Source organism: Salvelinus namaycush, chromosome 4 (genome assembly GCF_016432855.1).
Source record: "Salvelinus namaycush isolate Seneca chromosome 4, SaNama_1.0, whole genome shotgun sequence".
Taxonomy (NCBI): Eukaryota; Metazoa; Chordata; class Actinopteri; order Salmoniformes; family Salmonidae; genus Salvelinus; species Salvelinus namaycush.
The window spans coordinates 54,367,601-54,381,272 of NC_052310.1; the positions used below are offsets into that span (position 1 = coordinate 54,367,601).

The 13,672-nt window shown below is 46.2% G+C and overlaps 1 protein-coding gene across 1 annotated transcript in view; it reads right to left on the reverse strand.

The window, feature by feature from the left end:
* LOC120045923 (testican-2-like) overlaps window positions 1–13,672 on the reverse strand; it is a 61,758-nt gene that overhangs the window by 10,398 nt on the left and 37,688 nt on the right. The window contains exon 4 of the mRNA XM_038990849.1: window positions 401–515. Coding sequence (XP_038846777.1) covers window positions 401–515 — 115 coding nt within the window. The remainder of the gene's footprint in view (window positions 1–400; window positions 516–13,672) is intronic.

A 13,672-nucleotide genomic window follows, 5' to 3' on the forward strand; every position in this document is an offset into this window, starting at 1 on the left:
GTAACACATCCACAGACATGTCCTGAGGATCCTTCCTCGTATCATAACAACCACAGGGTATTTATAGAGCTAGAGTTAAACCTGAGAACGTACAGTAACTGTGCAGTACAGTACGCCTAGAGGTGTTTAATCATCCGTCTACAGCACAGCAGCAGAATCCTTCAACCTCAGGCTGTAATGAGGGAAAAGCACTTTTAGGGCGCTAACCATAGAAATAGACTCTCATTCTGTGACAGCACACTGTATCTAGTCCTTGAAGGCCACAGTGTGTGTGCGTGTGTGCATGTGAGTGTGTGCGTGCTTGCGTTAGTATGTGTGTGTGCGCTCACACATTTATCTCTTTGAGTGCATGGCAAGTCAAATTCATCAACCATCTTTCTTGCGGGCTAGACACACTCACCTGTGCTCAAGCTTCTTGCGGTTGACACACACAGCCCTTTGGTATCCCTGGGCGATACACACCTTGTGTCGGCTACACTTCACCTTCTGACAGGGGTCCTTGGTGGTGTCAACATCTATGGACAGACAAGGAGATCAGACGATAGAAATCTCTTGGTGTTTCTCGCCTTCTCCCTCCCCTTTATCCATCTCATTTTCCGTGCCCTTTTCTGAGGAAACGAGAAGAGCAATATTTCTTCCTACGTATGTTTCTCACCAGCTCTCTCTTCCTGTGACTATCCAGTTCTCGTTCGCTCTTTGCTTGCCTCTTTCCATACTTGACGTAAACCTTCTGCTGTGACCACTTTCTCCATTTTCTTTCTTTCTGTATTCCACCCCTACCCTCCCCATCTCTATTTTCTAAGTTACTTTCCTTCCATTAACTGACTAGTTGAAAAACAATGTAAGCATTTGTGGTGTTGCTCTTGTGTTCTGACGTGTCAATTAGCATGTGGTTCAATGCTAAAACCATGCATTTAACACTTCCTCTGTAGGTGAGCATTGCATGTATAGAGACAGTATGTTATGTAGAGGAAGACCTAGGCGCAATTATGTTTTTTCTTCAAGGGGCCTACATGGATTTTGTAGATGGTCAAGAATGGTATTTATTCTACCTGTGGTGCTGTGAGGGGTAGCAACATATATCCCAAGTATAAATACAGTAAAGTACACACACTAAAGGGTAAAAAAATATGTTTTGAGCAAAACTTCAAACTTCAAGGAGTAGGGCATTCAAGGAGTTGGTCTGATGGGAATCCGTGATCTGAGCAAAAGAGAACAAAAGAGGAAAGTCCCCTGGCATGACTGAGGGAAGATATTTAGAGTTGGGTGGTGCTGCCAGAGGGGTGTAAAAAATGCCCATAATAAAGCATTGCATGCATCTATAATTGCATTTGCGTAGTGGAATACAGTTGAGCAGACAAGTTTCTAGGATTTCCACATTTTTAAAAAATGTGCAGGGTCTGGATTTAATTAATTTTTTACATGATGGATGATAGATGACATTAGCATAATCATTTTTAATACCACACAACTAACAGAAATGAGTGGCTACTCTGACAGTGACAAACAGAGCAATAAAAACGACCTGGTCTTGAATGCAAACAATAGTCCAGGCCAATTATGAGACAGATATAATCCCTATAAACAACGGCTTGTGTGATGATACAAGCTCTCTAATCACGCTGAACCACCATTCTCCATTCATGCCTGCCAAGTATAAACATTTCCATTTCTATAAACTCCATTACTGCTGTTGCATTAAACTTATGACTGCACCATTTGTTTGTGCTGTGAACGGTGTAGGAGCCAAATAGGTTAAATTGGTCCAATTATTCCAATTCATGATGAATTTCAGTTGTATGTGTGTTTGCCACTAATCCCCTGTCAAGCGTATGTACCCCCTCTACAGGCCAATGGAGAAAACTGTTAAAATGAATACATGCTCCAAGGCCTGCACATCTATCACTCCAGTGTTTAATTGCTAAATTGTAATTATTTCGCCACTATGGCCTATTTATTGCCTTACCTACCTAATCTTACTTCATTTGCACACACTGTATATAGACTTTTATATTGTGTTATTGACTGTACGTTTGTTTATTCCATGTGTAACTCCGTGTTGTTTGTGTCGCAATGCTTTGCTTTATCTTGGCTAGGTCGCAGTTGTAAATGAGAACTTGTTCTCAACTGGCCTACCTGGTTAAATAAAGGTGAAATAAATCAAAAAAATGCTCCAAGGCCTACTGGGAGGGACTGGAATGGCAGCACACAGTCTTTTGACCAGACTAGGGTTGAATAGCTTGAACCTGGTTGCCGAGATTTACCACCCAAAACCACTCCCTTTTCCCGGGATAAATAACTGAGAGAAACCGGTAAATTATAATAAATTATTTATATGAACAGCATGACATGAAAGGGAACTGTTAAATGATATGCAATGTCTACATCTGGCTTCTCCACGGCCTTCTCTCTGCATGATGAATGATCAACGCTCAGGGTGCGGACAGACAGCCCATCTCCCTATGGAGCTCAGTTCACAATGCATGTAGAGCTATCTCATCATGGTAACCTTTTTCCTTGTGACAGGTAGGCCTACATTTGCTGCAGCATAGCCTATTCTACAGTAATATAATGCATAATAAGCTTCTAATGTACAGCCTATGTCTCTTGCACAATACACACGCTGGCCTCTCTCCTTAAAAAACGCTCCTTAGCGAGTCCTGTTATGGTTTTTTTAACAAACAAACACTTGTTCTCAGTTGAAGCTGATATTTATCTCAATGAGTAGCATCTTAAAAAACAACAGAAATAGTACCACCAAATCACTTAGTCATTTCCGATAAAAAACATATAAACAAAATAGACTGTCCAATTGATGATACGAATCATGGATGCTATACTAGACAATCAGTGATCCCCACCGCTTTTAAACTAGGCATGAAAGGAGGTGATAAAGTGAAGGTGAACAGGTCTAGAGCGCACCCTTAGAGGTTTCAGAACAGGTGCTGCAGCGACAGCAACAGGTGCCTGTGGGGCTGGCACTTGTACATCAGTTAGGGCCAAGGGAACGTCTGCCACCGGTAGTGAACCACTCAAGGTGGCATCAATGGCAGAGTGGGGACATGCAGGAGGTGGCACCTTCCTCAGTCGGCTGGCATGCCAGCAAGAGCCATCAGTCAGTTGAAATGTTGCTGGGCCCAGCTGACGTCGAACTTGACACGGTGTTGACAAGAAGGTGCAGAGCAGCTCTATAGTGCAGCAGAGTTTGCGACAAGGACTCAGTGAAGGAGCAACCCTGAGCTAGGTGAGCCCTCAGTCCATTTTTCAGGGTTTGATTGAACCTCTTCCTGGGGGAGGTAGTAGGATGTTCTGATGTGCTTGATCCCCTTGCTTTGGATGTAAGTGCTGAACTCGGCCTTCACCAGCTGAGGGGTCAGTGTCCGTGTTCAGAGTTGCAGGCAGTCCCCAGATAGAAAAGAGCATATCCAGGAAGTTTATAACGGCCCCTGATGTGACAGAACCCATGGGTGTGACCTCTGGCCATTTTGAATGTAGGTCATACGCAACCACCAGAAAGCATTGGTGATGTGGCACATTGTAGAGATCACCACAGATGTCCAGTTGGATATGTTCCCATGGACGGGAGGGCCAGGCCAGTGTCTGCAGTGGTGGTGGCAGAGGTGGGCCTGTCTTTCCACTGACAAGGCACGGAGCACAGTCACGTACTAGCCCTTCAATATCATGATCGATGCCAGGGACCACACCAGGTCCACGGCAGCGCTACTTTAGCTTCACAATGCCAAGGTGGCCCTCATGAGCCATGGCCAACACTCGTCCTCTGAGGCTGCTTGGTATGAGAGTGCAGTTTCCACGACCCAGACATATGTCATTCCAGCATGACAGCTCATGTTCGAACTTGGCATATGGTTGGAGTTCCGACGGGAGCTGTGCAGGCCAGCCATTGGCTACGTATTCCTGTAAGGTCGTGAAGGTGGGGTCGTTGGCTGATTCTTGGGTCAGCTCCTTGAGCGACACTGTATCTTGGAGAGGTGAGTGTAGGAGCTGGATTAGGTCCTCCTCAGAGTTAACCTGGGCAGAGTCTGAGGGAACTGAGCACGAAAGGAGGTCGGCCACCACATTGTCCCTGCCCGGCGTAAACTGCAGATTAAAGTTATACTGCTGGAGGCGGTCTGACCAGCGGTACATGCGGTGGGGCTTGTGACCCGACCCTGAGGTAGACATCAAGGTTTTGAGGGCCTGGTGGCCGGTGCTTAAGGGTGAAAGAACGTCCGTAGAGGTAAATTTGCCACTGCTTGCAGGCCCAGACACATGCTATTGCCTCCCTCTCTCCAACGGAGTGGATTTCTATTTCTAATTTCTATCAACATGTTAAATGTGCAACCAGAGGGAAAAAATTCTAGATCACCTGTACTCCACACACAGAGACGCGTACAAAGCTCTCCCTCGCCCTCCACTTGGTAAATCCAACCACAATTCTATCCTCCTGATTCCTGCTTACAAGCAAAAATTAAAGCAGGAAGCACCAGTGACTCGGTCTATAAAAGAGTGGTCAGATAAAGCAGATGCTAAACCACAGGACTGTTTTGCTATCACAGACTGGAACAAGTTCCTGGATTCTTCCGATGGCACTGAGGAGTACACCACATCAGTCACTGGCTTTATCAATAAGTGCATCAAGGACGTCATCCCCACAGTGACTGTACGTACATACCCCAACCAGAAGCCAAGGATTACAGGCAACATTCACACTGAGCTAAAGGGTAGAGCTGCCGCTTTCAAGGTGCAGGACTCTAACCCGGAAGCTTACAAGAAATCCCGCTATGCCCTGCGACGAACCATCAAACAGGCAAAGCGTCAATACAGGGCTAAGATTGAATCATACTACATCGGCTCCGACGCTCGTCGGATATGGCAGGGCTTGCAAACTATTACAGACTACAAAGGGAAGCACAGCCACGAGCTGCCCAGTGACACGAGCCTACCAGACGAGCTAAATCACTTCTATGCTCGCTTCGAGGCAAGCAACACTGAGGCATGCATGAGAGCATCAGCTGTTCCGGACGACTGTGTGATCACGCTCTCCGTAGCCGACATGGGTAAGACCTTTAAACAGGTCAACATACACAAGGCTGCGGGGCCAGACGGATTACCAGGATGTGTGCTCTGGGCATGTGCTGATCAACTGGCAGGTGTCTTCACTGACATTTTCAACATGTCCCTGATTGAGTCTGTAATACCAACATGTTTCAAGCAGACCACCATAGTCCCTGTGCCCAAGAACACAAAGGCAACCTGCCTAAATGACTACAGACCCGTAGCACTCACGTCTGTAGCCATGAAGTGCTTTGAAAGGCTGGTAATGGCTCACATCAACACCATTATCCCAGAAACCCTAGACCCACTCCAATTTGCATACCGCCCAAACAGATCCACAGATGATGCAATCTCTATTGCACTCCACACTTTCCTTTCCCACCTGGACAAAAGGAACACCTATGTGAGAATGCTATTCATTGACTACAGCTCAGCGTTCAACACCATAGTACCCTCAAACCTCATCACTAAGCTAAGGATCCTGGGACTAAACACCTCCCTCTGCAACTGGATCCTGGACAACCTGACGGGCCGCCCCCAGGTGGTGAGGGTAAGTAGCAATCTGCCACGTTGATCCTCACCACTGGAGCCCCTCAGGGGTACGTGCTCAGTCCCCTCCTGTACTCCCTGTTCACCCACGACTGCGTGGACAGGCACGACTCCAACACCATCATTAAGTTTGCAGACGACACAACAGTGGTAGGCCTGATCACCGACAACGACGAGACAGCCTATAGGGAGTTAGTCAGAGACCTGGCCATGTGGTGCCAGAATAACAACCTATCCCTCAACGTAACCAAGACTAAGGAGATGATTGTGGACTACAGGAAAAGGAGGACCGAGCATGCCCCCATTCTCATCAATGGGGCTGTAGTGGAGCAGGTTGAGAGCTTCAAGTTCCTTGGTGTCCACATCAACAACAAACTAGAATGGTCCAAACACACCAAGACAGTCGTGAAGAGGGCACGACAAAGCCTATTCTCAGGAAACTAAAAAGATTTGGCATAGGTCCTCAGATGCTCAAAAGGTTCTACAGCTGCCTGGTACTGCCTGGTACGGCAACTGCTCGGACTCCGACTGCAAGGCACTTCAGAGGGTAGTGCGTACGGCCCAGTATATCACTGGGGCTAAGCTGCCTGCCATCCAGGACCTCTAGACCAGGCGGTGTCAGAGGAAGGCCCTAAAAATTGTCAAAGACCCCAGCCACCCCAGTCATAGACTGTTCTCTCTACTACTGCATGGCAAGCGGTGCCGGAGTGCCAAGTTTAGGACAAAAAGGCTTCTCAACAGTTTTTATCCCCAAACCATAAGACTCCTGAACAGGTAATCAAATGGCTACCCGGACTATTTGCATTGTGTGCCCCCCCAAACCCTATTTTTTACGCTGCTGCTACTCTCTGTTTATCATATATGCATAGTCACTTTAATTGTACATTCATGTGCATACTACCTCAATTAGCCCGACCAACCGGTGCCCCCGCACATTGGCTACCCGGACTATCTGCATTGTGCTCTGCAACCCACCACCCCCTCTACTCTCTGTTTATCATATATGTACATACTACCTCAGTCAGCCCGACTAACCGGTGCCTGTACATAGCCTCGCTACTGTTATAGCCTCGCTACTGTTATTTTTCACTGTCTTTTTTACTGTTGTTTTTATTTCTTTACTTATCTATTGTTCACCTAATACCTTTTTTTTTTCTTAGACATTGCACTGTTCGTTAGAGCCTGTAAGTAAGCATTTCACTGTAAGGTTTACATCTTGTATTCGGCGCACGTGACAAATAAACTTTGATTTGATTTGATTTGAACGAAGTACTTCTGTTCGGTGGGGCGAGATGCACAAGCCACTGGTTTCTCAACACCGTCCTGAAGCTGAGAAAGAACCACTCTCACTGCTGCAGCTGACGCGTCACAGGTGACCAGAGGTGGGCTGGTGAGGTTAAAGTGGGCCAGGACAGAAGGTGGTCAGCAGTTCTTTGAGAGAGTGGACAGCTTGTGCACAGTCGGGTGTCCAGGCCCAGTACACTTCCTTCTTCAACAGCTGACGCAGAGCGGAAGTGATTCCCAAGTACTGGCGCTGGAAGCGCATGTAGTAACCCGCCATTCCCAGAAATTAGGCAAGTTGTGTAGCAGATGTTCTGGGACACGATGGATGGCTTCCACGTTTGACTGCAGCGGTGAGAGACCTCAGGCTGACACGCAGAACCCGACAAAGTCGATCTCTGGCACTCAGAACAGGCACTTCTCAGTGTTGAGTGTGAGGTTGTGTTGACTGAGTGCTGCGAAGGCTGCTTGCAGACGTTTACCATGGACGACGATGTTGTCCAAGTAGACAGCCACTCCAGAGACCCCGACAAGGATGGTGGTCATTATCTTCTGGAAACAGCTGGGGGCCAAACTGAGACCAAAAGGCATTCTTGTGTAGCGGAACACCCCGATATGAGTGACGAAGGCTGTCAGGTTCCTACTCTCTGGGTGTCGGGGAACACCCCATTATGAGTGACGAAGGCTGTCAGGTTCCTACTCTGGGTGTAGGTGAACTTGGAGGTAGCCCTTGCGAAGGTCCAGCTTTGTGAAGATCGTCGACCCGTAGAAGTGAGTGGTCAGTTCCTCCATAGTCAGCAGTGGGTACCGATCAAGAATGATGGCCTTGTTGGCCAGATCAAAGCAGACCCGCTGCTCTCCAGACTTATTTTTAGCAATGACCAAGTTGGACAACCATGGGGAGGCATCCATTGGCTCGATGAATCCACCCTCCAGCTGCTTCTGTAGATCCTTAGTGACCTCCTCACATATACAGCCAGTGGAATACGGCGTAGAGGTTGAATGACTGGAGTCACAGTAGAGACGAGGAGGGGCTTATGTGTGAACGCTGTCAGGGCACCTACGCCATTGAAGAGGGTGGGCCATTGCTCTTGCCAACAGAGAGAACCCCAGGCTGGTGAACAGGTCTAAACGTAAGATATTAGTGCCCTGCCGTGTGATGTGGAAGGGAAACTGTGAAGGCCTTGTTGCCATACTGCACAGGTGAGTATATAAAGCCGATAACATCAATCACAGAGCACCCATATCCGTACAGGCTAAGGCTGGGTGGCTGGAGTGGCAGGTGGGACAAGAACTGCTCGTAGGTAGCCATGTTGAAGAGCGACACCTTTGCTCCTGTGTCTAGCACGAGAGGAATGCAGGAGTCACCCGGGTATACAGCACAGGTGGAAAACCCAGCTGGGTTTGAGCCAACAGTGTGACTGACAGCAGGTGGTGTGTCCATGGGGCGTGAGCGTTGGTGCACGGGGGGCTGGAGCTCACCTACACCACTTTGCAAAATGGTTTGGTTTCTGACATCGTCTACATGTCTGTCCACGAGCGGGGCAGTCAGGGGCACGTGACTTGTGTCTATTGGAACCACAGTTGGCACACCGTTGACGCCCCTGGGTTCTCATTAACTGCACTGAGGCACTCATATGTCTGAGTGACATCTACAGTCTGAGCACTGAGACTGCTGCACAGCTTGAACATGGAAGCACGTGTCTGTGCCTCAGAGATCTTAGTTGCACAGTGAGCTGCTGATTCCACTTGGGAAGCTATGGCTACAGCTTTTACTAAAGTCCGATCATCATCTTCAAGGAGAAGCCTCTCCCACATGGGTGAGCTGGAGGATCTTTCAATGAACTGGTCCCTGATCATTTCATCTTTAAGATAAACAAACGGACATGACTGCATTAGCCCTTTAAGGTCACCGACTCACCAACACGCTATGCGCAATACCGAAAATTCAGCCTCTTCAGAAGAAGAGTTTCTTTGCTAAATGTCCATCCAAAAGTTCAACAGCTGCATCATATGTGTGTGCTTCCCTGAGCGTTTGGAAGATGTGCAGGCCCTCGGCGCCGAGACAGCGGAGAAGAATGTCCCTTTTCCTCTCAGGGCTAACCACATCCAGTCCGGTTGGTAGCATGTACGTCTCAAACGACAACTTCCATCTGTCCCATGGGTTTGTTGGTTCACCCACGTGAGGAAAGAACTGGTAGAGATATTGTAGAAATACTTTCAGCCATCCACCTTCGCCAAATGCTATGTTTAAAAAAAAACTAAAAATAAACACTTGTTCTCAGTTGAAGCTGACGTTTATCTCAATGAGTAGCATCTAAAAAAAAATACGTAAATAGGACCACCAAATCACCTAGTCATTTCAGATTAAAAAAACATATAAACAAAATAGACTGTCCAATCAATGATACGAATCATGGATGCTATACTAGACAATCATTGATGAACACAACATAGCAAGTCCAATGCAGGAAAAGCTAGACTAGAATAGCTTGCTGGACTTTATTTTTTTTTAGTATTTCTTCTACCAACAGACTATTCGAAGAGGGACGCAAGCTCTTTTTTGCTGAATGTTTAATACAGCAGCCAATAGAACTCACGGGTAGTTTGAAAGAAGAGCAAACGCGTGATGGCGGAAGGCTATCGCAGTTATTTATTCAGACCCATAACCATTCTTCTTGAAGAGAAGTGAAAGCCTTCTGCATCTAATTCTAGTCCAATATTATTAAAGGATGTCATTAGAATGATGAAAATAAGGACATCGAAACGTATTTCATTTAACTGTTGAGAGTGAGGAAGGAATGAAGCAACACTAGAGAGAGAAAGAGGAGGTAGACTAATAACATTAGGGGAAATACAAAAATATAAGCATAACATGCAACAATTTCAAAGATTTTAACGAGTTACAGTTCATATGAGGAAATCAATTCATAAGGCCCTAATCTATGGATTTCACATGACAGGGAATACACATATGCATCTCTTGATATAGATATTACTGTGATAGCCTATTGATGGAATATGGCTGAAGAGAATTCTACCACTGCAGATAGAGTTGTGTATGGGGGCGATATGGCGCTAATGGAGGAGCCTTTATCAGAAAAGGCCTTGAAGGAGAACGTTTCCCAAATGTGCAAATCCAGAAGGGGTAAACTGGCAATGCTGACTAGAAAAATGAACATTGTTACTGATCTGATGACTGAGTTGTAAAAAAACAAAACATGCTTCAGTTCAATGAAATGTTGAATGGATTCAAAGATTTGATTCATTCCTATCATCACATGATACCTGAGGATGAAAGAAAAAAATATATGCTGAATTGGAACCCAAATGGCAGCATATTCACGCATTTCTAGTTCTGTGTCCAACATACTGTATAAGCATTTCGCTACACCCGCAATAAAATCTGCTAAATATGTGTATGTGACCAATACAATTTGATTTGATTTGAAATGGATTGCAGGTGCAGCCCCAGCACCAGAGAAACCTGATGAATGCACTGATGAGAAAGATGTTAAACCTACTGACAGTGTGTCCCAAACCTCCAGCCAAACCTCCAGCCGCAGGTCTAACAGGAGTTCACGCTCAGGTGAATCCTCCACATCCTCAGCCTGCATCCGACCAGAGGCCGACAGAGCAGCATTAATAACAAAGGCTGCTGCTCTCAAGTTCAAACACCTTCTAGAGGATAGGGAGGAGGAATTAAACCAACACAAGATGGAACTAAGGAAAAGAAGGGAGACTCTTGAGCTGCAAACTGAAATAGCAGCTGCCTCAGCAAAGCTCATAGTCTAGACATCTGTAGGGAGAGAAAGGCCAACTCAATAATAGATGGCATGAATGACTACTTTGAGGAAACGGCAGAGAGATACAAGATCTATGACCTTGAATTTCACACAGGGCAGAGGGACACTTCTGCCAGGCATGCACCAAGTATGCGTCCCAAAGAAGGACCCCAATTCATTGAGCACATTGACCTTCAATCAGCCCAGGCTCACAGTGTTTCAGCTCAATCAGAACAGTCAGGACACAGTGTGATTCAGGCAGCAGCTCATGGAGAGCACACTGCTGCACAAGACTCAAACCCAAGTCTGCAGGCCTATACAGGACAAGGCCCCTCTGTGCTGACCAACTCACATAGAGGGCCATGGGGAGAACAGTCAAGACTTTCCAATTCACAGGACATTTCACAGGAAAACATTGAAAACCCTCTCATCACCATTCTCCAAAGACAGAATGAGGTTACTGCTATGCTAGTCAAACAGCAACATCATTCCTTTCTGCCACCCAGAGAAATTACTCTTTTTGATGGTGACATTTTACAGTACAGGTCCTTCATTCAGTCATTAGAACATGGTATATAGGCCAAACTAGTCAACACAAACGACACTTCCTCGAACAGTAAACCAGAGCGCAGCCTCGAGAGCTGGTTAGGAGCTGCCAACATATGGCTCCAGATAAGGCTATCAGAAAGACAAGGGCTTATTAAAGGAGAACTACGGTAATGAATACAAGATTGCCAATGCATGGAGAAGGCTTTTAGCTGGCCTAACATCAAATCCGAAGACCACAAGGCATTACAGGCCTATGCATTATACCTCAAATCAAATCAAATTGTATTGGTCACATACACATATTTAGCAGATGTTATGGCCGGTGTAGCGAAATGCTCAGAGGTTGTTGTAATGCAATGGTAGATATGGATGAGATGGATCTGGCCTCCAGCTTAAAGAACATCATCCTGTAATTACCCTACAAAGTCAGGGAGAGGTGGAGGTCAGTTGCTTGTGAGTTACAGGAGCAGGCGTGCTGGACTACTTGATCTCATCCTGTTCATGGAAAAACAGGTGAGAATAGATCCTATACAATCCAGAAGCAAGACTCAAAGGCCAAACATCGAGGCTCATTCACACGTCTATTCACAAATACACAGGGAGCAGATTTGCTACCAGCATGTCATCACCACAGCAACCCCCCCCCACCCAAACCCAACACATCACACGTCTGTTGTGTAACGGCCGTCACAAATTGGAGCTGTGTCCACAACTTAGGAAAAGGAGCCACAGGGAGAAGATTGGTTTCCTAAAGGAAAAGGGAATTTGTTTTGGTTGCTTGTCAAGTTGGCACAAGAGACTGCAATAGGCGTCTCAAATGCAGTGTATGTAACCAAACTCACCCAAGTGTGCATCATATTGATCAGAGACAGCAAAGCACTGTTTTCTCAGTGAGCAGAGCACTGTTTTCTCTGAACACATGTGGGCATACTGGGGCCGGGGACCAAGAATGTGTACTTGCTATTGTGTACCAGTAAAGGTCAAACTCCCTTGTGGGAGTGTCTGGTACGCCAGTGGCTGTGTGTCGGCACCACACACACACACACACACACACACACGTCTTCCTAACAGGCCCACCGAGGCTGAACCAGATGACGCACACACTTATATGTTACCACTGTATGCAACTACCAAGCCCACCAAATCCTGAACCGGATGACATATTCTCTCCCTCCCCCACCTCTATTCAGCCACACTATCCATCAATACCTTAGGCTACTGCAGGCAACTGGGTCCTTACAACACAATATCACTTAGTGCTTTATCAATTAGCAAGACTTAAATCCCTTGACATTTATATTCATTCTCACATCTCGATCATTGTCATAACAGAATTGCTGTTCTCTCTTCTCTTCTAAATCAGCTCTTATGGCACAGTTAGAGCAGATGTTGTGATGCACAGAGGCATACTGTATTCACATGTACACATAGTCATCTTATATCTATGCCTGTGGTGACCGGTATCATCTCATGTTATGGCATTGTAGGATGAAGAAGACTAAATCAGTAAAACAGAGTTCTGCAGCAGATTGTAGATTATCTGAGCAAACCCACAGATCAGATTGGAAAAGCAAATCCAAAACAATACACTCCCTATTCGTCCGCCACGGGCCTGTTGTGCCTCACACTTGCATGCATGTGCACACGTCAGAGCCACAGACGAGTCTTGGTGAAGATCCAGCCTGTAAAGAACAAGAAGGCCCGCACACTGTTGAAGCTCCCAATTCACCGCTTTATTGATAACGTTTTCATCTGAAACGGATCTTCGTCAGATCAAACAAACCAACTGAGTGTTCACATCCCAAAATATCCACATTTCACCTCACATGACCATTGTGGAAATGACGCATGGTGGGTGCAAAAACAATGGGTTTCTCTAATAATTTAATAACAATGAGTTGGGTAAATGTAGTAGTTCCAGAAAATAATATATATTTACAAAATGACCAAGATCATCACCCTTTCAGTCTGTCATCAACTGGTCATTCCTCTCCCTCTCTCTCCCTCTCTCCCTCTCTCCCTCTCTCCCTCTCTCCCTCCCTCCCGAGGATTTAACCTTAGCTAAAGAAATAAGAAAATACATGCAAATAGAAAAGACAATCCTCGTAATGTTTATAGAAAACATTTGTAAATAAATCTTGTTGGTATAGCAGCAGCCACAATTCTGGCGCTGGCAGGCTTGGAGTTGCGTTGTGTGTTGTACAATAGCATAAGGTGGTTGCCTTAGCCCAGTGATAATTTAACAGGCTTCCATGGATTAAAGTAGTGCCTGCACCACAACGATGACATCTCCATAGCAACAGGCTCTGTGCACTGCGGTCTGATGGGGGTCTAGTTTTTGGACTGAATGTGATTTGCAGCTCAATCTGCTATATTACTGAGAACTCTCTCTCTCTTTCACTCTCTCCCTCTCAGTACCCCCTGTCCCCCCCTTCCTCTTCCTCCCACGCTCC